The 23205-nt window shown below is 41.9% G+C and overlaps 1 protein-coding gene across 4 annotated transcripts in view; it reads right to left on the bottom strand.

Annotated features, from left to right (window-relative positions):
• The window catches only part of fermt2 (fermitin family member 2), a 39469-nt gene extending 19282 nt beyond the window's left edge, over window positions 1–20187 (bottom strand). For all 4 annotated transcript variants that reach the window (XM_034147663.1, XM_034147740.1, XM_034147820.1 and 1 more), the window contains exons 1-3: window positions 19917–20187; window positions 18199–18356; window positions 4617–4850 (exon numbers count right to left, since the gene is read on the bottom strand). In XM_034147663.1, coding sequence (XP_034003554.1) covers window positions 4617–4850; window positions 18199–18355 — 391 coding nt within the window. In that variant the 5' untranslated portion in view covers window position 18356; window positions 19917–20187. The remainder of the gene's footprint in view (window positions 1–4616; window positions 4851–18198; window positions 18357–19916) is intronic.
• Window positions 20188–23205: the final 3018 nt, after the last annotated feature.

Below are 23205 nucleotides of genomic sequence, written 5' to 3'. Positions count from 1 at the left end.
GGAAAAGTATTAAAGTCAATTTATACTGACATACTTGAATTGAGTGTTGAAGTGGATGTTTATAGTGATCATTTAAGAATCATGATCTGCTGGGAGAGACTGCTCCTCCACTCACCACATACTTGTGGCCGGTGTCAGGGGGGGAGGAGGAAGGGTGAGTGATGGATGGAGTGCTTACACAATCCTGGTTTATTTCCATTAGAAATGACACCTTAGACAAAAAGACCCCAATCCTCCATCCTGCAGACATGTGGCAGGATCCAGGAGCGGAGCCAGAGGAGAGGTGTTGACTGGGAGCCAGCTGGGCTCCAGATCCACTCCTTGGAACACATGATTCACTGCAGTGAGTAAGGCCAGCCGCAGAAGAATCACAAACACCGTCACAGTCTAATTTTACAGCGCTAAAGTTTACCGTACAAACACTTTGAGACCCTACATGGACAGATGAAGGATTTCACCTTCAGTTTCCCCCTGCATTTTTCTTAATGTGATGAATAGATATAGTGAGGCTGACTGATCAATAGTCAAGAGCAATAAATCAAGTGCTTGTTCGGACTAATTAAAACAAGCGCTAACTCACTCTCAGTCTGATGGGAAACAGAAAATAATATGAATCAGAATCAGAAACAGGTTCATTACCAGGTACGAGGAATGACTTGATGTTGTGGTGCATACATAAGTAAATCAAAAATGTAAAAACACAGTTCTATCTGTGTTTCATCAAGTGGAGTACATGGTGTGGATATTCTGCGCTTTATGCATTTTATTTGAGAGATGAGTTTGATTTGTTGCCTTCAAAAAAGTTAGGATTGTCAATTAGATACACTAGAGTTACTATTTTTGGCTATAACTCAAAAGAAACAACTCATAAGTTGACCTTAGCTGCTTAGTGTCAAGGGGTCCTCTTCACCAATCAGACAGGGGGCTAAAAAGGTGCTGAAAGGATACTCAAAAAGGTAAAAGTTGTGCTTCAATTGAATGGTTGGAGCTGAGGCAGAGACTCAGGGGCCAGCTCACTCGGGGCCAGTCAGGCAGACCACAGGTTGATAACTCTGCTGGACCAAAATGATGAAGAAACAGTCCCACACAAATCGATAAATCGTTCTCGAGAACAAAGACAAAACATGTCTCTGCGATAGGCTTTCTCAACCGTCAGCAAACTCCTGAGTTCTGTATGTCCCGCGTTATTGACATACATCCTCTCAGCCACTTTCCTTTCCTGTCTGGGCATCCGTTAGTTATGTATTTGACTCATTCTAGGGTTTCGGTGCTAACAAATGGCAACAGTTACATTGCTGCTGCCCCTTGCATATTCCAGAGAATGTTGGACTCCCACACATGGTAGCAAAGGAGTGCTTACTAAAAAACCCACAGTGGCTCAGCCTGACTCTGGTTACCCTGAAGTGCTGCAGCCTACTTTTTTGTCCCACCTCAGGCCCCCAGTCCCACGATCACGTGTTAGTCACTTGTGAAAAGTACATTTTGTGTGCTGGCTTTGCAAGAAGAGTAAAACAGAAACAGAGGGAGGTGGTGTACGAGTGTGTTTAATGTGTTGGAAGTGAGTCCAGGTTGTCTAGACGGGACAAGCTCATGTCTGGAAGTTAATTTATTTGGGCTTTCAACTGTCGGTTGGATAGCCAGCCATTAAAAGATCATTTATAGAGAATTTAACAGGCATTTTTCATAATTTTCTGACAAAGCCTAATCGTTAAAGGAAAAATAATCACTTGTAGCCCTAAAGCATACTGTGAAAGAACTGTGTTGTTAATTACCGTTTCACTACAAAACACATTTCATCACTATAGTTGATACATCCTTAACACAAAAAAAAGCACAAAGTCTGGTGTTCAGAGAGTTGTTGACGCAGTTAAAAAGGTTTTCTTGCAACTAAAAGTGGAAAATCACAAATGCTTTTGCTTCACTATCAAATGAGCAGTGCAGCACAGGATGTACGAGCTGCCAAATGTACTCAAGGGTCATAACGGGAGTGAAACTGAGTGATTTCCATTCAGTATAACGGCCTTTTGCTGAGTCCTCTCGGTTCCCAGCCAGATTGGACTGAGTCTGTGTCAGGACACAGCTGCCGTGGACATGGGAGAAGTACAGCGGAGATAATCGGTTTTATACTTTTAACTTGGGGTGTTATGGTGATTTTCTATGCTTTTCCACTGTATGTACTGTCAAGGGTTGGAGTTGTGCTAAAGAGACAGAAAAGCAGACAAAGTAGAAAAGGAAAAGCATACTGTAATATAAAAAAGAGCAGAGAGATGTTTAAGGGCTATCATTCTTAACTATGCAGGGGTGGGGACAAAGACAGCTATAAACTATAATGAGAACTAAACTTGGAACAGGAAATAGCTTCTGTGCTACTATCAGACCGGACACGCCACAGCAAAATAAAAAATACATATGTCCGAAAAAGGTGAGTTGCACGTCACTAAAAACAAAAAGAAAATCTCCACTGACATTCTCTTTCTGTTCCTATCTCTCAGTATCTCTGCCCCTCCCTTTCTGCTGTCTGGAGCGAAGGCCAGGGTGACAGGCCTCGTCTCTTCCTGTCCCATCTGATTTTCTATGCAGTGCAGCTCTCAGGGATTCAGCAGAAGACAAATGCACAGGAAATTGTAAAACTCAAAGTTTCCCAGATAACGATGAATGCTTCCAGGCCAGAGCGGCTACAGTAAAGAACTTTCCGGCTCTGCTTTAGGCATGCATTAGTGCACAGTGATATAGAAACACAACAGTTAAAGCATGTCAAACTAACGGGTCATTTACTGCCACCGTAAAAAGCAATTTGTCCTGAATTTCTACAAAGATTAAATTGATTTATTACAGAAGAATCAGACACATTCCTAACAAGGAATGAAAGACTGCATGCCAATTTCTCCCTCACCTCCCTGTCTTAGATTTCAAAAACAGTCTCTTTGTATATTTATACTAAATAAAATGTGCTATTTGTTCTTTTTATTTCATAGAATTTAGTCTTTTGACCCAAGAATCCTTCTGGAAAAATGAAAAACCACTGGAGCTTCTGGTCCTGCCAGCTGAACCCAGACCAGTGAAAAAGACAACAGGTGTGCTATGACCCTGCAGGGATTTATATTGGTGTCGCTTCTCCAAATCTGCCAACTGTACTGGAGACAGTGAAGGCAGGGCAAGGGTCACAGTCTGAGCCGAGGAAGAGTTCCGAGGTCACGGTGTTTGACCTCTGACACGTCGACTGGGCTTCGTGGTGCCAGTGATGGTAGGTATTGATGGTGTGTATGTCACCCTACTTACACATTAGGGGACAGTTACATTTGGATGTGTTATTAGTGGAGAGATGCTGGGTAAGCAAGACAGTGAGCAAAGAGTATAACTATGTAGAGCCTGCAGGCAAAAGTTAGCCAAAAACGCAGCATGATGTATAAATCTGATATTTTCAAACGATTTAAATCAGATACAGGTCATCAGGTTTGCAATGCAACCTCGGTTTGACCAGTCATGTTGGAATTAATGTTACCTTTATGTATTTTAAGTCAAGATCTGTTACAATTGTTGAATGCTGGCGAGATTTTTTTTTAACAGTGATGGAAAAATCTGAAAGCAGTCCGTAATTTTGACAGATTAGAACAAACTCGGAACAGCGCCAAAGTTTCCCCGCAGCGAGGCTCCGGTGTTATGCCGTGTTATGCATGCCCGCCAAAAAGGAATTGATATCATTTCCAAACCGTACTTTGCCGTACGAATCATTGAAATGTCCGGGAGTTTTTCCTTTACGCTGTGCGGGCTCCCGCGAGGTGCAGCGGGCATGCATAACACGGCGCTAACAGTTCACGAGCGTGCGCCCCCCCCCCCCTCCCTCCATTGACAGTTCACAAGCCCCCACCCCCGTCAGAGTTGTGTACAGACCGACGGGTAATAATGGATTTTGACGGAAATGTTACGATCCTCATCCTTGTCAACATCTGCTCACAAATACACTGACTTCTACTGCACATCAAATACAACTGAAACCGTAAGCACTGACAATCCAAAGGGTAGCGTGGCTGTGGCATCTGTGTTATTGTTGCTTTGCACAGGAGGGTCAGTTCAGGTTCTGTTTGGATCCAAGCAATAGATAGAATTGAGAACTAGGGCTTGCAGTTTCAAGATAGCCCATATTATTTACATACACATCAAGTTGTATTTTGGAGTCTGCTTTTGTTGTAAGTCTGAGACAGATTGATAATCTCTGTTTACTAAACACTACTGTAAGACTGATGGAGCCCAGGTCCAAAGAACACGACTCCTAACAGAGGACTGCCAGCCAGGAGACGTGACTCAAGCCTGCTGAGCTCAGAGTGTTTAATAAACAACAAATTGCCAGGGAAGTGAGGGGAAGGACATGATTAGCCATGTTTGATGTAGAACATTTCCAAAAATAGTCTTGCAGGAGATGTTTTTGGTTGAGCAGGGTGGGCACCTTCAGTAGCGCCTAGTAAACTGAACACTTATTCTACACTCTTTCCCATAACCTTTTGCCAATCCGTCACACCTCATCTCTCATTGACTTCATGACTGTTTTCCACATCTCAGCTAAAGTTATTAAAGTTACTCGCCAGATGTCCTGTGAATGTGTCAGTCGTTCCACTTACTGAAAGTTTTGCAGATGTCGGACACGGCCTTGAAGACGCGGTCGGAGAAGTTGACCTTGACCTTCATGTGCTTCATGTTGGGCAGCTGGAGGCGCAGAAGCTTGTGCTGCGGCGTGAAAAGCAGCCTGGCGTCGGCCTGGATGCCGTACTTGTCCAACGTCCAGTGGGTTTTCAACAGCCATGTCTTCTTCTTCTCCCACCACAAAGCATGGTCTGACCAGTCCTTCTTCACGTCTACACAGGGGAAGAAAAGAGTGGAGCGGATGAGATTTGGTAATGCAAAGTCTCAAATAGAAAGACAGAAAATAACAAAAGCAGTGTTTTACTTGCATTCTATTGGATAAATACATTAGCAACAGTATTTCATTTCACTATAGAGTATTTCATTATGTTCTTGATTATCTTATATTTACATGTATATACTGCATTTACTTGGTCACTGACAACATTCAGCTTATCATAGCTTTTTTGACATGTATATGGTCTTGCAACATTTTACTATTCTCTCTTGCACTACTTTTATTGTTTTTACATTTAGTTTTATTATTTTTATGTCTTATATATATTCATGTGGCATTGTTGGAGGAGCCTGGGACTACAGTACATTGTAGTTACTGTGCATATGACAACAACGCCTTGCCATATTAGTTACAATATGTATCCATTTACAGCAAGGTGAAGATATTGTGGCCAATGTAACTAGAGCACTCAGTCTGTATCCATCACACTGTACTGACCTGAGGTCACTAAACCTGTCCCTCTAGGGCAAAGGGTCACATTTGGGGTGAAGGGGACAAAAAAGGTTTGCACAGGGGCGGTGAAGTCAAAGTGAGAGGGAGGAGACGACAGTGTGTGTGAAAGACGTGGCTGTTTGCGTGACACTCTGGGGATATCAGGTTCATACCTCCCTCTTTGTTCAAAAGTCATACTGTGATCCCTCTAAAAGCAGACACAAGCCACCCAAAACCCCACATAGCTCCAAGGCTCTCGCCCCACAGGGCTCAGAAACAATGGGGACGGACCTGTGGTCTCATGGTGTGTGTGTCTGACTTCAAGGGGAAGGTGAAAACCGCAGGGATTTAAGGGAACAAGAAGCAGCTGTTTCTGCAGATCACCTTGCTCTGCTTTCTATAAGAGCAATGCAGAGAAGCCAATACCTTCAAAAGCAAAAGTTTAAAGGGAGCATCTCACACACTTAAAGAGAGAGATGTCCATAGCACGTACTTCTTATGTATGTATCATACATTTGAAAACTAGCCAAATATTGAATCAGGTCAAAATGAATAGCAGCTGAAAGACTTGACTCTTGACTTTTGAGATTGTGTTAGGAATATAAAATCTGACTGTTGTTGTAACCCCATACTGTGGATATGACTTTGTTTACAATTGTAATGGGCATTGGCAGTCTATAATAGTTGAGTTTTTAGCCCATTATACTTTCAGATCCCCCCTCCCCGAGCAGTGACGTCATTACTCCGGCATTAGTCTAGGAAGGCACTTCCCAAAGCGGTGTCTCATTTCCTCCTCCCACATACCCCTTCATCGCTTCTCCAGCCTGTCCTCCGTCTCAATCAGGGTCTCTCGCTGCGCCCAGATGTCAGTTTGCTCGGTCATTCTTTAGAAAAGAGCACTCGATCTGAACGGTTTCAACCTACGTGTATATTGCTGTGTCAGCACGAGTCTTTAAAGGCATTTCATCTGATTTAGAATAAAAGGTTGACATTAGCAGTGAGCTAATGACAATAATAGAATATATACACTCAATGCATTGTATGCCATATGATGTTTCTGGGTTAGCCACTACAAACTTTAGGCAAGATGTATACATGTGCCTGTATCGAGTACTTCAATGCTATATCTCGGCATGACTTCATACGTCAAATGTATTAGGTCAACAACCCTAGGACTTTGCTGTAGGGCTAGAAAAGGAATTAGTGCAATACACCCATCACATGTTTTGAGCACTCAAAATGACAAAACAACATTGACCAACAATCCAAAACCTAAAAAATATTTCATATACTGTGAAAAACTGAGAAAACAGCAGCACGTCCTCATGTTTGAGCGGCTTAAACCAGACAATACAATAAATAACTACCGTACTCGATTTATCAAACTTTTTGGCAATCTTCCAATTTATGACAGAAATATCCATGGCTTAGGTCTACAAATAATCGATTAAGTGTAAATGTATGCCGAGCGTTGCTGAGGTTTAAAACAGGCCAAGAGTCTCATTAAAAACAAATCTACTTTGTATTCAAGACTGGGTGCACATTATCTAAATGCATCTCCGACACATTACATTCATGGGTTACATGAGGATGGTCAAAGCAACTAATGGATAACAATCACTTTCTGATACACGGCTGTTATAGGAATGCAACACATACTTCACATCAACATGGCGGTTTGTATTAGATCCATCACAATGCAACACCGGCTGATGCATATTGCTTCTTCTCATTCTGATGGTAACAATGTCAAAAAACATAAAAGCCCAACGTGGACCTCCTCCATCTGTCAACCAGCTTGGCACCATGGTAACCTAAAGCTTGAGTGACCCTCAGTTTTTCGTTTTTTCTTGTGCTGCCATTGTTTTCCCCTGACCTTATCTTTACATAGGGGCTCCATTTGCATTGTTGACACTCTCCCGCTGATCCCGTCTCAAACTGAATGAAGGGATTAGTGGATGAGATTGGCTGCTTGGAACCAGGAAACAAGACCGCTGTGATGTGAGGAAAGCAAACTGGGATGAGGAAGAGATTACACTGGTGATTAGGACGGGGAGGAAAGTTTAAAGGAGAAGAGAGGCACCCAGCATCTTAATGCAGATGCCATTGTGGAGGCCCAGGAGTGTGTGAATTGATTCGGGGAGGAGTTGTTTGTCAAGCTGTTGTTTTTTGTACTGTTTACTGCGGGGGGGGATAAACACTTGGTACTTGAGAGAAAACATTCCAAGCTTTCTTTCTGAGATCCTGTGTGGGCATCGGGGGGGGTGGGGGGTCTAGCTGTCATCGCTGCCTTCTGATGCCTCAGCTGTGCAGAACACAGCTTCATTGCTACCATCAGAGAAACGTCTCCCTTAAGTGCTCTGCAGCTATTAAAGGCCGAAATAATGAGAGGGAGCGAGGAGAGGAAAATTGAAAATAGACCGGAATATATTTTCATAACTCTGCACACAGATTTTCCTCTTACAACCCGGTCATTTCTGGTGTCTGGGAGAAATGCAAAACTGCTAGCATTAACATTTGGCTCTCAGGCCTGCACCACAGACCATGTTCTATAGGAAGGTCTTCAGACTCAGCGCGCGTGCCCACCGTACAGTCTGTGGCTGGGCTCAGTTTCCCTCAATGGCCCCTGCTCCACTGTGTCCGTGTCCCCGCCCACAGCCACAACTTTAATGGACATAGCTTTTCCTTCTGCTCGCTTGTGTCATTACGCAGTGGTTCGATGTGTTGTGATTGGACGAGGGCAGCTCCCACAAGCGTCCATTGGGTTCTTTCAGCAACAAGGTGGTAACTCAATCCACTGAGAGAGAGGGAGGGAGGGTCAATGGCATCTACATGCTAAAAATACAGCCTGCCAAGCCTGACGTAATGCAGCAGCCAGAGGAGCGGGGGCCTAAGTAATTGGGTGCATTGAATGTGGACCCACAACCCCTCCGTAGAGTGATATGTGTGTGTGTGTGTACAAGGAGGGCTTGAAAGACAAGGGGAGGGGAAACAAAATGAGAAAACCATGTTTTATGACCTCTGCAGGATGTGAAAGATGATACAGATTGTGTGTATGCGCACATCTTTTTTGTCAAAAGGGGGTGGCGTGTGTTCTTATCCATCCATTAACTGCATTAGCTCTGCGTGTTGGTGCATGTGTGTGCGTTAACAAGCTAAATTAATCCATAAATTATGTCAAACTGATTTATTTTCATTCACCATCCTCACCACAGCAGCTCCAAAACGAGAGCACTTCCTCTGTGCCCCAGATACCAAAGTGAGATTTAAAGATACAGTAAGTGTTCTGCAAAGCAATTCAGGAATAATGCAACGAGCAAAGACGGATATTGCAATATATATATTGGCATAAACGAACCCCGGTTGAAAAGGCTTTTATCAGAATGATACAGGAAACAATATTCCCTCCTTCCCATCCCTCCTCTGCTAGTCAGAGTATCTGTGGTGTTTACATTAAGGGGCAGCTATGTTTATGGAGGCCTGTGGGGGGGGAGGGACGGGTGAGAGGATGAGAAAGAAGCAATAGTAGAAAGGGCATGAGAAGGAGAGATGGGGAGGATGAGCAGAGGACAAGGGAGGAGCTCTACGTGGGGACACAGCATTATCAGACGGAGCAAACGTGAGGACAAGAGGAAAGTCACAATTCAAGTTTAAGAGTCGAAACTGCTTAACATGCAAATTGCATCTCCAAAATAATGAATGAAATTGTAAAAGTATCGCATTTACTTGTTGCCAACAAACTATGCATGTACAGCTATTACATAGAATTGTAGGTTTATGGTTCTTTAAAACTATACTTGGTTATATTTGATGGTTTATTTTATTTTGCCAGTTGATGTTTTATACATTTATTTTGCTTTTCATTAGATGATAATGTTTGGATAATATCATAACATAGAAAAAGTTGTGTGGGATTAAACATAATTGGGTACCATACCCACTAACTTGTGGGTTGATTCTAATTCATTTAAACACTTAGAGTCTTAACTAAATAACATTTATTATGTTTGACACTGGGCTTTAGAGAAAGAAAACAAAATATCCTTGCTGTTGCATATGAACTCATATTTACTTTGTCTTTTGCTAGCAAAACAGAGCAGGTTGACGCCTAATGAAAAGGCAGGCTCATTTCTATCTGTCAGTGCCAAGCAGTAAGCCATCAGTAATAACCATGGCCACACTGTGCGAGGCGGGTCATACCGTCTCCTTGGCGACTCCTCACTGACGCCGCGGGGGCAGTGGATGAGGGGACAACTTGTTTCTATACACAACAAAGACACAGGGCTGCAGGTCTGTCAGTCTCTCTCCTACCAGACACATGAACACACGTTATCCCCTTTTACAATGTAAAAGCCGTTCTCCTTCTAAAAAATATTCCACATCTGAGGCAGGGTGAAGGTCGGCAAAGCAAAGCAAAGATACAGGAAGCAACTGTCCAGCGCTGTCCTTGAATTAGATCGGCTGTAAATGACCTTTCGGCACTCACTCGCTTGTGCTAGATAGTATCAACATTAGATACCCAACATGTATACAACAAGGTTGATAGAGACAGGTGATGACAATATATGTATGGCAGACATGAGATAGTAGACGGGCATCACACGGGAGAACAACAGCAGATTATCAGCATGCGTCAGAGACAGACGAGCAGACAAACTTGTTTCTGGATTTGTGACGAACGACCAACAGAGAGGAAGGTGAACCCAGAAAACGTACTAATGATGCGTCTGTTCTATCTGGTACTCAACCCAGAGTGTGTGTATATTGGCAACACATCATTACTCTGACACCGGCAAGGTGACATCGCTGGTGGTTACTATTTGGATCTATTCAAGCTGTGTCCTTTGGGAATTCAATAATCAATAGCAGAGAAACTTAAGCGCTTTTCATTGGCAACCTGAGTTCAACCAGTTTAGCTGCAGCTTGTTTCAGACAGTTCTTAAAATACAGCTCAGCCTCCTGCCAATACAAGCCATTTATCAAAGTCATTAAATATGCAAAAACATGCCTAAAACCTTTCAAACTGTCAAAGTTCACCTGACAAAGCATTGAGACAGGGAACACTTAGCGGTGCCATTAAAGCTTTTGAGGCTGCAGAAATAAAAAAAACAAAGAGTTCATCGATGTTGGGCCCTGTGTCAGTGATAGACAGCTCACAAGTGAGAGATCCTTCAAGGTTATGGCTGGCCTAAAATGCAGACGGGGGACACAGTGGCAGATATTGATTACATAGTGTTGTACTGCCACTACTGCTTCATCACATACACACCGGTCAAAATCTGGATAACTAGAAATAGACAACAGGCACACACAAATCCAAAACGTGCTCATCTCTCTCTATAGCAGGGGTGTCCAAACTTTTTTCACCGAGGACTACATACAGAAAGATATACGAAGGGCCTGGGCCACTTACTAGGAGGTATATTGCCCCATAAATTCAGTCATAAATTAGCTTAATCAAACAAAATGTAGGTGTATTTCAAGCTTGTTATGTAAATAAGTCATTGGGCTTTTTTCTTATCAACTAAGATATGTTAGAAAATGTTTCCAACTTTAATTGACTGAATTTATTTGAAAAGTGGTCTTATTAAAACACATGAATACTACTATATTTTTACATTTATATTTAAGAAGTACAATATAAGACAAGCACACGTTTCATTTGTGGGCCATATTCCATTATACTTTTTTTATTTGCCGAGGGCCGATTCAAAATGGTCCGCGGGCCGCATTTGGCCCCCGGGCCGTAGTTTGGACACCCCCGCTCTATAGCTTTGGGGCCTAAAGAATACAGGATAAACCATGGCTATGCTTCAGGAGGAGCCCTGCCAAGCGCTGGGAACATTAATGCTTTCCATCTCCGATTGGATGGTAACCAACCTTCGGTGCATCACGGTTCAGGTTTCAGACATCTCCAGAAGATGAGAGTAAGCTGATTTGCTCGAACTGAGGTCTACAGGTGAAGTGGAGGAGGCAAGACCCGGCGCCAACACTCAGTAAAAGTGAATGTCGTGAGCCCAAAATCTTAACAGGAAATCTGGGAGCGTCCAACCAGTGAGAATAAGAAGAGAGTGCAACAGAATTGGCTTTGATGCATTAGGAGAGGCCGAATGGCTATTAGAGGAAACCTCCTTAGAGACAGATAGTTTGTATCCATTTGTGTCATAATACAAACACAACAAAACAGTGGGCTTACTCCCGACCCACCCCCCGCCGCCCTGACACAGCTTTATACAATTAGGTGTCCAGGGACCCGGTGGAATAATAACATTACAAAGAAACTCTGGGACAAAGATCAATGCGGCAGATATGCAATATTCATCTGTCCTTCTATCCATTTATGCATCCTGCCAGACGGCCCCTCAGGACGGGGATGAGCCCCCCCCCCCACCCCACTGATGCCCATGTGAGCTCAGATGAACATGAAGCTCCCTAGGCTCTGAGGAGAACTATCATATTGAAGTACCGCCTGTGAATACTTGAGGCTGCCAACCACAATTGTTTCCCGGTTGAATATTTGTAAAATATCCACAAGGGCACTAAAACAAATTGGCTGATTTATTCATTAAAGAACAGACTACTCTGATAATCAATGAACCCCTTTCAAGTAGAAATACACAAATGATTCTAGGTACAGCTATTAAATTGTGAAATTGATGCCTTTTCAAGGTTCAAGGTTCTTTATTGTCAAACTGACATAGCTACAGAGTAATTATGTTGTTGAAAATCTTATGTCACAGGCTTCTCCAACAATGCGACATAATAACAATACAGATAGCAAGAGCAATACAAAAAGAAAAATAGTTATAAGATAAAGTGAGCATGTGGAATAGTGCAGTACGAGTCTATATACAAGTTATTGGAATGATATATATTAGATATTAGATACATATTACTGAGTAGCAGATGAATGTTTTTGAAGTACCGCCTGTGAATACTTGAGGCTGCCAACCACAATTGTTTCCCGGTTGAATATTTGTAAAATATCCACAAGGGCACTATCATGCATTGTATATTTAGTGTTTGACTGTTGGTAAGGCAACATAATCAACCTGAATGCTTACTTTTTTTTAATGTTCTTTTTCAGACAAAAGCACCTGCTGTGGCGCAAATAAGAAAAGAAAGGGGTTCGACTTGACAATTAGCTGGAATGTTAATCATGTATAAACTATAGGAGCAACAGAGCTTTATTCAAATGGTTTAAAAAGAATTGTGCTCCGTCATAATGGCTTGAATAAAGCCTCATGCCCTAGTTATTAAACACCTCTCTATCTTTTTCTCTGTAAAAAGGGAGAGAGCAGCCTGTGAGGCGGGAACAGGTTTAATTGAATGAAATGTGGTCTGAGAACCACGACAAAACCTCCATATCGGTTTACTCTATTCACGCACAGGTGTGTGGTGTTACAACAATGTGCCGCCCTAACATTTCCTTCCAGTTGATCTACTGCCTACTACAGGAAGGTGAGAGGGACAAAAAGCAACAGGCTTCAGATTCCCAGAGGAACTATGAAAGTCTGTTCAGCTGCATGTTTGAGATTCCAAACATAACTAATTAGATCATCCTTAACAAGCACAGCAGTCCTTCCATGGCCGTAAACAAAGAATGATCATAGAACAATTGAGATATTTAATATGGCCAATTGAGTTGAAAGTTGATTTTGTTCAAATGAATGCATCGTGTGATATTTGGACCATTAAGCCGCTGATACTGATCCACATCACCTTTCATCAAAAGACTTCATCAAACCTAACAGCTGTCAAAGTCACGTTTATTTAGGTTAAGTTTATCAGTCTTATCGGAAACCTTTTCTTGTACGATCTTGTTGCATCGTTGGAGGAGCTCGGGTCAGAAGAATTACATTGCCATTTCCACACTATAGCTTTGTGCATATGACAATAAATAGCCCATGTTTACTACAGCTTGTTTGTGTCCTGGTAATGTAAGTCCTCTATCATATAAGGAGAGCATTAGTCAAGGACTGCTCATAGGGCGAGCCATTTTTCCCAATTCACAGGGTAGCACATGATTTACTCTTCATTCAATCATTCATTCCTCTCTGCACTGCCAAGCGTAAATTGACAAGAGTTAATAATAACCATTTTTTTTTTACAAATCGTTATACTTTGCGTGTCCTGCTAATAGTAATCTATATATGGAAAACATGAGTATGTATACAATAGGCCAGATGTGTGAGCACATGCCTAAGTCTGATCACAGAACAGCACAATCACCGTAGCATCTTGCTGGTGAAACAGGAAAGCTCTGGCCTGGGCAGGACCGCTACTTAGGCTAACTACTTCCTGTCAGAGAGATTAGAGAGCAGGATGATCCCACAGGCTGCCAGGCCATTTCTCACTTCGTAACGCCAGACGTTTAGGATGGCTCCACGATCGCATTCAATAAGTCTCATTACACATAGTGATATGTCTGAACCGGTGTCACGGCAAGCTGATACGAGGAGAGGGAGAGTGGTTGTAGCCATCTCTCAAAGAAATCTCCCACTCTCCTTGTGTGCAATATTGAATGTAAAGAGATATTCACAGCTGTAATCATCAGGAGAGATATGACTATGGTATCTAAACACTTCATATCACCCTTTGCAGGACCCCTATTTCCCCCTTACCCTAACAGGGCAGAAAAGGCAGGAATGCAAGGAAGGCACATGGGAGAAGGAGCACAAAAAAAGCCCAGAGGAAGTTCAGCATCCTGTGTTAAATCACGTCTGTTTCCTAATGAAACCTGCAGCCCATTGTCAAACCGAAGCCATCTCCCTCTGGTCACCACAGCCTGCATTATCACAGAAAGGACACACAACTCAAACAGCTGACCAACTAAAAGATTACAAGTTGTTCAGGGGAAACACACTTCTAAGTCAATTCTAATTGAACTTTATAATCCAAATAGAGGGGTGGATTACTTTCTAGCGAATGTGGGATGACGACATTTCCCCAATTCCCTATTGATGTGAATGTAGGTCACGGCAAATACAAAACACACATTTTCTTTGACACCCGGGAAGTTCGCTGGGGTTCGCTGGCTCAGCAGCCGGGAAAAACTGCAGGCCTCTCACTGGAAACAACCACAGAACTATCGGAGTCACACTACACCAATTAGTTTGTTCAAGTTCTATTTATGGAACTTTGAACACTCGGCGTACATGAACCATTACAAAGTGAACAATGTGTGCTTCAATGGGTTCTTTTCTTCTCTCAAAGCCTTGCTACGTGGCTGGAGGAGTGGGTGGTGTCAGAAGTCAAGAAGTGGATGCCAATACTTTTAAACAAGTAAGATGATATAATACAAATATTTTCCACAGAATATATTTAGATGAAAAAGGGAATTACAAAAGGGGGGGGGAAACAGAAAGAAGGAAAATAGGGAGTTGACAGAGGGAGAGGGAGGAGGATGAAGAAGGCAGAAGAGAATCTAGCAATGACGGCAGCGACCAGAGAACAACATGCCAAACTCCGGGAGTCATTTCCTGCTTCATCGAAGACTTTTATGGAATTCTAGCAGCATGGCTAACGTCACAACGAGAAGGAAAGCCAGAGGGAGAGAGAAAAAAGCTCACTCCCTTCTTCCCTCCCATTTTCTTCTCCTTCGAATCCTCTACCCTCAGCTGTCTTTTGTGAGGCTAAGCACAGCAAATGCAACTGGCAACATCTAAGAGTGCAACAACATTCTTACAAATCATTTGCTAGCTACTCAAGCTGCTCATTCCAATACTTTCTTTTTCAAGAGTTTGCATGACAAAGCTTAAATGTGTCTTTCTTTTATAACAGCAAGCTTAACTGTCTGTCTCGAGAGACAAGGAAGAACCATTATCACAAGAAAATAGCCTTTCCACCTCAAGCCTGTGCAAAATAGCAATGGATTTGTGTAAAACATTGATAGCTTAAGCACTTACTGTACGTTTTTAAGGGTTGAAAGCAATGTATCTTGGGAACAATCCGTTTAAATCCAATAAATCTGCCGCCTGCTAATGTTGTTTGTGAGATGTTTGTTTTCCTCTCTAAATTGCAATATTACCTTTTAGAGAGGAGGGCACCACTTTTGGAGAACATCAACAAAGTCGGAGAAAGCAGCGGTGATGGTAAGCAAGCGGGGAATGAAAGGATTTGTAGTGGGGGGGGGGACCAGGGGGTGGTGAATCAGCTGGCTTTAAATACTGCTGTCCTGGAGGGCTGAAGGGGAAATGGAAGCAGCGTTTTGCTACTGTGATCAATAGCTAAGTGCCTTCCTGGCATTTGTCTATTTAATCCATTATCGAAGGCCATTTGAGCCATGTGGCGTAAGACCCTCAGCTCACAGGGGGTGATAGATGGATGCAGGATACATGCGAGCGAGACACACCCCCGCAATCCTGCTCACGTGTGGGAATAACCCGCACAAATACTACTAATGAGAACACTGGCCATCATACAGAAGATAGATGACGTGACATTTTTGCATTACAAATGTTTGCGGTGAAAAATAAACCAGAGCAGGACAGTCAGCAATTACAGAATCACAAGATGTCCTTTATTTTGGATTGTCAGAGAGAGAGAGACGGAGCAAGAGCAGGGAAGGACAGAGGGATTTGTCATTGGACTAAGATGTCCTTTCAATGTAAGAGTGATGCAATAGCTGCCAAAGTGATGTGCCATCTACGAGTCAGGCTAGGCGTATGTGCATGTTCACATGTACAGTGTCTATGTTTAACCACCACATCCAAGCAATCATCAAATCCAAAAGCGGGTATGTGGCAGCACTTCAGAGGTGTTCAGTAAAGACTGTGCAGCACTGAGGTAGGTTGGTGACAAAAGAAAGACCTGAAGATCTTTCCCACAGACGGGTGTCACAGAATAACATTTTGCTTGCTAATTGCTTGATTTCATTACTTATTAACTTGCACGGATTGTTTAATCTCACTCCAGATCCACTCAAATGTAACAAACTTTTTAATCAAGAACATGTACAAACTGCCCCAAATGATCATTAAGAAAATGTATATTTTCATGGATACCAAAGCGTAGCTACATTGCCTGTTCCAAACATAAATAGTACTCAGTTTCCTGCAGTGTGTGGCCATGTGGAAAACCATGTGGTTGGCAGGTTAATGATTACAATGGAAAACAACCTGTTGACTCAGGGTAGGAGGGAGATTGCAGCCAAATCAAAATGTCCCCAAACTCACTTTGTGAAACCAGTCGAGGAGTACAAATAGACCGAAACACACAGCAGTACATTTTCAGTGATACTGAAAGAGGGTACATTACCTTTAAGCAAACTACAGTAAGCTTTTTAACTGCAGTAATGGTTGTAATAGTAGGATAATATGAAGGGGATGTTTGAGAAAAGTAACCATAGCTGGAAAGATGGTACTTTTTTTTTTTTATAAGAGTCGAACAACGATGCAAACCTACCTTCTGTTATTTTACAGGCTCACCATCAACCAATAACCAACCAAATCAAAAGTCAACAAATCAAAACTATTGTCAACTCTAGAGCTCAAGGTCTTCAACCACCAGTATCCTGAACAGATACAAATAGGACAGTGAAATAGCTATATCCTTTAAAAAAAGGAAAGACAGAATATCTATTACAATAACAATTCATGACAACGTTTTGCCACTGTCATGCCTCATTTATCCAACTTTTAAGACACAAATAGCCAGCATTAAAAGACCTTCCCCACACGACACTTCAGAAAGCTGTCACATTGAGTAAGGTCATACCACCCTTCACCCAGACCTTGACAAAAAGTGCAAACACAACTCAAACAACGGATAATGCCGGGACTTGAGTGGCGGACCAATGAATTCATGTCGTCCCACACGCAGCAGCCACACTGCACTCGCCTAGCATAGATGCTGCTTAGAACAGACGACCACAGAGAACAAAGACCTCAATTATGTGGAGCTCTAACAGGAGAGCTAAAAATGGGACCATGGGCAGGGAGTAAAAAACCTTGGAGCGCTGCAGGAATGCTGAGCGTTCGAGCCCCATCAACACACAACACACTGTCACTCCCAAACCCTGCTGCCACCGTCACTGAACTTTCTCCAGCCGGCATGAAACAGGGCAGTGTTCAAGTGTCTGGAACAGAGGACTCTTATGCTTACTTACACCCAAACTTGTGCGTGACTGCAGTTACAGAACAGTGCATGATACAGCTGGGGGAGGAAAGCTGTGTATGGTTTCTTTATACCTTGGGTTACTGACCCATATATATAGCGGGGTGACAAAGAGAAATATTAACCCATGAAAGGTACGTTCACGTATCTTGAAAGAGGCATTTGAACTTCATGCAACAAAAGGTCAAAGACAGATAAATCTCCATACACTATGCAAAAATACCCAGCACAATAAGATTTTTTTTCAAACAAAAGGTTCAGTTTTGTCTACAAATACAATAGTGTAGCTTGTTCCCAACTTCAGATTTCATCTCAGAGTTATTGGCAGAAAGCATACGTTTAAGTTCCCAGTCTTGTTGGAACATTTCTGTTTTTAACTTTGGCCAGTATTGAGAAACAATTTGTACGCTTGCATAGAACATTAGGGTTCACTAAGTAGAATCTCAATTCTCCGAATGGCAACTATTTTTAAAAGATGAGGTATTTATTGCCCAACAAATAAGAAGTCAGCCATAGACGCAAACAGAGGTTTCGTTTTGGCATGTTGGTACAGGGTCAGAGGAGAAAAGAAAGGGCGTTCAGAACCACCAACAATATACACTCTGGATTACTGCCATTTTATCATATGTCAAATGTAGTCAATTGAAACTAAGCTTAAGCCTGTTGATTACACTTTAGAAAAACTGCTTTGGAAAGCCACAGTAAACTGCCCTGCATGACAGCAGCGTGCATACCTAGTTTCTCCACGAGTTTGAGCATGACTCCGCCGATGTGGATTTCCCCAGTCACCCTCAGCGACACGTCCCTCTTGAGGTCGGTGACATGCATCTTCAGTTCCCACGTCCCGTCGGCGTAGTGGCCATCGGGCATCCGGATCCCGTCCAGCGCCATCCTGCCAAACAAACCCACAGTAAGCAAGGGAGAAGATCCAGCTAAGATTCTGTCACACTGGAGTGAAAATAAACCTTTTGACCCTTTGGAGAGGAATAAATCTGGTGCAAAGCCCATGCATAAAAGGTATTGAGAAATAACCTTTCCCTGCTAGATATGTTCAAACATACAAGGCTGATATTTCGGAGTATGTGCACTTAGCATGTTACTGCATTGGATTGGCCATCACCTGGACTTTCTTTGCCATTAAATTATCGTTATTTCGGAACAGCAACAAAACTTTCCAATACTATGACGGGGTCTAAGGGTGGACAAAATGTGTATACCATTGGAGATTTTGACATACCATAATATTATAGCATGATAGCCAATTTCTTTAAAAGGGGGCCTCCAGTGATATCTAGCTTGGCACTACTCATCCATTAACAACAGTTGTATAAAGTCTGGAAAAGGTTTCCCTGATGAAGTCATAGTGATGTCATCAGGGTTTCTGTACAGTATGTCATCTTGAACTGGGATTACAGATTTATAATAAAAAGCCTACGATACACACTGGAAATTGGAATTGGAAGAATGTAAGCATTTCTCAGACAAAGTACAAAACTAAAAATGGTAGGCTATTGTTAATAGTCATTTTTTCATCAAAATTATAACATTTCTCGATTTGTCAGAATGCAAAACATTGGATTTAAGAAACACAGACATTTTCATCTTAATACCTTTTTAAATAAAGTTTTTCAATTGCTTTTAAGTTGATATAGATACAAATCAGGATATTAATTTGCATATAGGCTACTGTGATAGAGGCTTTCATATAACCCTCCTCTAACAGGGTTCATCTTCATTTTGAGCACTTTAACTTTCTATAGTTCAGTAAACCATTGAATACTTACTAGAATACTTATATTTATACACACTTCATAAAGTATCTTCTCCCAACGTTAGAATAAGAAAAGCTACAATGATAGCAGGTATGTTTAGCTCACTCATTTGAGCCTACAGGATGAATTAGAAAGTGATGAAGGTGAACAAATCATCACTGAGAATCAGACTCGCCCTGTTGTATGAAGTCACTGCCAGAAAGTAACATTATAGCCTATCTGTCATTCTTTGATGTGAGGTTGTCCAGTAGAGAGTGGCCTGGCGATCAAAACAGCCGTCTAATCGATAAACACCGCAGAACAAAGGCTAAAGACCGCGGCTACAAGTTCAATAAGGACCTTTATCAGCTATTATCCCCGCAAAAGTGGCGGTTCACCTGTTAAAAATAACGGTAAAGGCTCTCTCAAATAGCAGAGGGTAATTATGTAAGCACAGTCTGTAGCCTACCACAGCTCCGCGGCTACATGCACACTTACTGAGTCAGTCAGGCTGGTTTTAAGGCAGTAAGTTAAGTAGAAAGTGTGTTTTAACGCAGACAAAAAGTGCTAACATTAGCAAAATAGTTGTTACTTGAAGCGCAGTAGTGTAACAGAAGCGGTAAACCACGTCAACGAAAAAACATATTTCATAGCGGCAACGAGCAAAGCTTTGAGGACGAACATTAAATCTGGGCACTCACCTTCACAAAGACGGAAAAAAGACACTAAAACAGTCGACTAAACGGTGCAAAACAAGTTCCCCCTCTTTAAATCATGTATGGAGGGTTTTTAAGACAATAAAAACAGAAAGAATCCCCGAAGAAGTCGCTGGAGAAGTGAAGTATCCCAAACAGTTTTCCTGCAGGCTTCGGCTTAATGGAGTCCAGCCGTCCCTCTTTCCCCCTCCCTCTTTCCAGCAGCGGATAACGTCACTGCTCCGAACCCACTTTTCCTTTCATACTGGGAGCTGTCCTGGTCGCCTACTGGCCCCCTGTCACCTCACACACACTCACACACACTCACACACACTCACACACACACACACACACTCAGGAATTGTACAGGACCCGTGAGTGTGTAATGTGGGTTACTTCTCCCTTTTTGACCTGTTTTGTTCACACTTTGTAGAAATACAAGTCATGCTTTGTATGATTATTTTGACCATCAGTTTGGTCTGATATTCACCTTTTACACATTTTATAACAGTCAAGCAAAATCTGACACAATGTTCCCCTTCAGTAAGCTAATTCACAGGGGAAAAAATAATGTGAATTGATTTACTATTTCTTTATGTCATTTAAATGCACTTTCCTGTTCTTGTACTTCACTTGCTGTAGAAGGGTTTGAGCTATTAAAGAAAGGAACCATTCATATTTCATAATTGAACTGAAAATTAAATATTTATCTTTAATCTGTGAATATTCTTCCCCTTAACTGGTGTTATAGGCTACAGGTGCTGGCAAGTAATACAAACAATATTTCCCTTTTGACATATAATAATGGCATACTTTTGAAACTATCTGCCAAAAATCAAGTATTCATGTGAGTTTTAGTATCAATATCACACAAAGAGTGCCTTTCAAAATACAAATAAAATAAATATCAGCAATACAGTATGTTAATGTGAACAGAATAACGCAGATTTGTGTTTTGTTTTTATTACAGATTCTGTCAAACTGCAGCCGTCTGCAGTACAAAATTCAACGCTGCGTGGATAATGGACATGCAGTGAAGACCTCAAGCTGCCTTTTATGGCAATAATGCTGCTGTGCCTGCAGCAGCATCCAGGGACCTTTGGGTCTTTAGCCCAGGGAGTAACAGCACAACACAAGGCATGTTGACTTTGTCCCTTTAAGAGTTTTAATAACTAAAACGTTTCTCCAAGGTCTCTCTATTTGTGTTTCTCAATGTTGGTTTCCAGTAGGGACTCATTTATTGAAACTAAAAGCCGCAGTGGAAGACTGTGAAGTGTAGAAATAAGCCAAGGCATACCGATATCTGCTTTTATTCCTGACACATTACATTAAGCAGCATTAAGTAGCTGGCCCATGTGGAGGTCTGTCAAACTACTTAACAAACTCTTTCGGTTAAGGTAAAGAAATATGTTCCTAATTCATTATTTAATCTAATACAAATGTTTATTCTGGAGCGAAACAAGAACATACAGCAGAAAGATATGAGAAAATTGAAAGATAGAAGGTAGTATACTCTATTGTAAATAAAGTTACTTCCCCTGATATCACAGTGTATTTGTGTCCTGCATATTTCACTTTCACACAAGGTGAGTCATCACAGTGTATCAGGAAGTTATTACATTACTGAAATGTTATAAGAGTTTATTTTGATTTGCTACTAGACTTTAGACACCTAAAACCATCTGCAGCAGTCTCCCAAATATAGCCCTGTTACTATGAGAATATAATCTTGTGCAGGTCAACATCACATGTTAAATGTTTCCTTTTCCCTAGCACCAAATTAAAAAGAGTAAAGTCATCATGGGGATCATTGCAAAATAATACAATAGCATATCACCAGTGTGTAGCTTTCCTAAATAGCCAAATGCACCACACTGAAGATAATATCATCTGCAGGTTGTTGCTCACGTCTAAACTGCAGCAGATCGAATAATGGAGTTATATGAGTGCATTCAAACAAATGATCAGCTGGGGATTGAGGATAAAGAAAGGATCCTGTCTCATTTCTTTCCAAAGCACAATGCACTCTCCAGCGCACGCTCTCCAAGTGGTCTGCAGTGAACACTCATGAATCATCATCGTTTCTGGCTCGGCGTCCCGGTGAACTCGCTCAGCTCCAGCCCTGCAGCTCAGGAATCTGCATCAAAGCGATTTATAACGTCTCTCCCTGCAGCTCGGACCCCCTCGTCAGTGTCTGGCAGCCGATCCATTGCCTTTTATAGGCTGTGTTTTAATTGCAGAGTAAACATTTGAGTCAGTCCGATGCAGAGCAGGGGAGTCAGATGGAGAGGAGAGATGGCTTGGCTGATGTGGATGAGGAGGGAGGAGGTGAGGAGGAGGAAGGAGAGGAAGGAGAGGCAGGGGATGTGAGGGGAGGGCTTCAAAAAGTTTACTCTCTGCATCAGTTGGGGGGAAAACAATGAAGGTTTATAAGCATTTGGATGTAGTTAATGATAAAAGTATCTTGACTTAGACATCTGTTTAATTTACAGATCCACATTTATATATTACATTTGGTTTCTTATATTTAATTTTGTATGTATATTTTATTTGCATCATGATGCCTCTTGTTCTTTTTTTATTATAGATATATAGTGTTGCATTGTTGAAGGTCAGGAGTCTGAGACTTAGAATTTACATTGCCAAATATTGCTCTTTAGCTATTGTGCACAAATCAATATAGCCTTTCAATCTTTAAATTGATATTTTCCGTAGATAAAACTTTGTGTTTATTTTATGCCAATGCAACATTTTCATCCTACCAACCTAAAGATGTAATTTATTTAGCATCAAAATCAATATTGAGACCATTAACAACAGATGAAATAGCTCAATTATTTAAGGGCAATAAATTGAAGTAGGAATGGAGAAGGGTCGCTGGACAGATGGTCAATGGCGGTCTTTGTTCCAGTATTACCTATAGATGACTGACCTCTTCTGGCCAAACTCAGAACAGCAGGGCCACATGCATTATTTATGAGAATCATCTCTGCTAAACAGTCCCATCTGTGAGCCTTGCCTTTGCAGATGTTTCTAAACGGCATTATCCCATGTGGAAGCCAGGACTGCTCGTGAAATACAAAGCGGCCTATTCACGATCAGTCAGCTTTGTTACTCACACCAGGGGTCGCCTTGGAAAGAATCTGATCCGAGTTTCAGGCCAACAAACAGCTCTATTGTCCGTCTGGAAATGAGCAACCAGACCATCTTCCTCTGGTGATTCTGACTTCCTCCTCCTACGCAAAATGTTTTCTGTGCTATCATCTGTGGGATATAACAGATTGAGAAGAAGAAG

Source organism: Trematomus bernacchii, unplaced genomic scaffold (genome assembly GCF_902827165.1).
Source record: "Trematomus bernacchii unplaced genomic scaffold, fTreBer1.1, whole genome shotgun sequence".
Lineage (NCBI taxonomy): Eukaryota > Metazoa > Chordata > Actinopteri > Perciformes > Nototheniidae > Trematomus > Trematomus bernacchii.
This window is presented reverse-complemented; position numbering and strand designations above follow the sequence as displayed.